Below are 1,648 nucleotides of genomic sequence, written 5' to 3'. Positions count from 1 at the left end.
GCAGGCAGACATGGGGAAGACCTGCGCAGCACGAAGCAGGAGATTTCTGAGATCAACCGCATCATCCAGAGGCTGAGATCCGAGATCGACCATGTCAAGAAGCAGGTACGACAGTGGGGGTTGGGTGAAGGAAAGTGGTGAAGGAAAACAGCTTTTTCTTATTAGTCCATCTGGCAGTCATCAACCATAATCTGGGCAAATTTCTGGGTACTGAAGGAACAGCAGGGGAGAGGAGGAAATGCAGTGGCTGCACTGAGGGAGTCCTCACTGCACAGGGAGGATGATCTAAACCAAGCTTGACACAAACACATGGAGGGAACCAGTGCCAAGTGTTCAGAGCTGTAAAAATTTAGCCTAGAAGCATTATAAAGGACTTAACAAGAAGAATGACTGACTTGGAAATTGCAAAGGAACATGCTGGGAAGGAAAAACGCAGAAAGCTTGAGGAATCCAGTTGCAAATCTGTTCAAGTCCAAGGTAAAAAAAGAGAGAGGAGCAAAATCAGAGCATGAAGAGCAGTGTTGCCCAAATGTGTGAGACATTAAGGTGAGAGGCAAGATCTTAAGTGTCTGATGTGAAAACCCATCACTTCAACTGAGGATGTTTTTAATTTTGTGTAAGTTAGTGTGGATCATCAGTAATAGTCCTGGTTTGGCTTTGGAGACAATATTACAAAATGGAAGTGAGACCCCTCATTCCAATGTCCCCTGGTCTTATGTCCACTGTACTGTCTACCATCAGTTACCACCCACATCCTCATTCAGGGTGGTTGCACAAAGCGGCGTGGGTTTTTTGTCAAGTGGCTCCCAGACTTGAAAACTTTTAAAGTACTGACACTTGGTAGGAAGAGTGAAAGCTCCTTCTCCATTAATTCTGTGGTGTAGCATTATTCCTCACTGGGAAAGAAGAACAAGGAATAGCCTCCCCTGAAGAAACAGATTACAAGTTCTTTCTTCTTTTTCCCCATCTAGTGTGCCAACCTGCAGTCCGCCATTGCTGATGCTGAACATCGTGGGGAGCTGGCCCTCAAGGATGCCAAGAACAAGCTGGAGGGACTGGAGGATGCCCTGCAGAAGGCCAAGCAGGACATGGCCCGGCTGCTGAAGGAGTACCAGGAGCTGATGAACGTCAAATTGGCCCTGGATGTGGAGATCGCCACCTACAGGAAGCTGCTGGAAGGAGAGGAGTGCAGGTGGATAACATAACTTTCTCAAACTTCTCGGTGGTATCTCAGATATTCAGCCCCTGAGCACAAGGTTTGGCCACTATAGTCACGATCATAATTGCTGTTCTTGGAAAACAACCAAAAGGATGATTTCCCCTGGACTATTTCTCTGATCAAGGCTTCCCCAATAATTCAGCTAATGGATCTCAGAGAGCTCATCTTCCCTTTGTTTCTTCTCCTCCTAGGCTGACTGGGGAAGGTGTTGGACCAGTCAACATCTGTAAGTACCTTTGTGTGCCTTCCTGCCTTGCCTTTGCTCTTCTGCCTGGATTCAGGCTCGCAGAAGGAAATTCACCACATTTCACTGTTTCTTTATTCCTCTTCCCTCACAGCTGTGACTCAGTCCACCGTCTCCAGTGGATATGGCAGCTCCAGTGGTATCGGTGGTGGCGTAGGCCTGGGTGCAGGCAGTGGCTACTCATA

At 47.6% G+C, this 1,648-nt stretch overlaps 1 protein-coding gene across 1 annotated transcript in view; it reads left to right on the top strand.

Moving 5' to 3' along the window:
• Positions 1–1,648, top strand: part of KRT6A (keratin 6A) — a 75,416-nt gene that overhangs the window by 2,666 nt on the left and 71,102 nt on the right. Inside the window, exons 6-9 of the mRNA XM_004388364.2 lie at positions 1–105; positions 972–1,192; positions 1,411–1,445; positions 1,558–1,638. The exon at positions 1–105 is cut by the window's left edge and continues 12 nt beyond it. Coding sequence (XP_004388421.1) covers positions 1–105; positions 972–1,192; positions 1,411–1,445; positions 1,558–1,638 — 442 coding nt within the window. The remainder of the gene's footprint in view (positions 106–971; positions 1,193–1,410; positions 1,446–1,557; positions 1,639–1,648) is intronic.

This window comes from Trichechus manatus, unplaced genomic scaffold, assembly GCF_000243295.1.
Source record: "Trichechus manatus latirostris isolate Lorelei unplaced genomic scaffold, TriManLat1.0 scaffold00209, whole genome shotgun sequence".
NCBI classification, from domain to species: Eukaryota; Metazoa; Chordata; class Mammalia; order Sirenia; family Trichechidae; genus Trichechus; species Trichechus manatus.
Note: the sequence above shows the minus strand (reverse complement) of the source record. Positions and strands in the feature narration are given on the sequence as shown.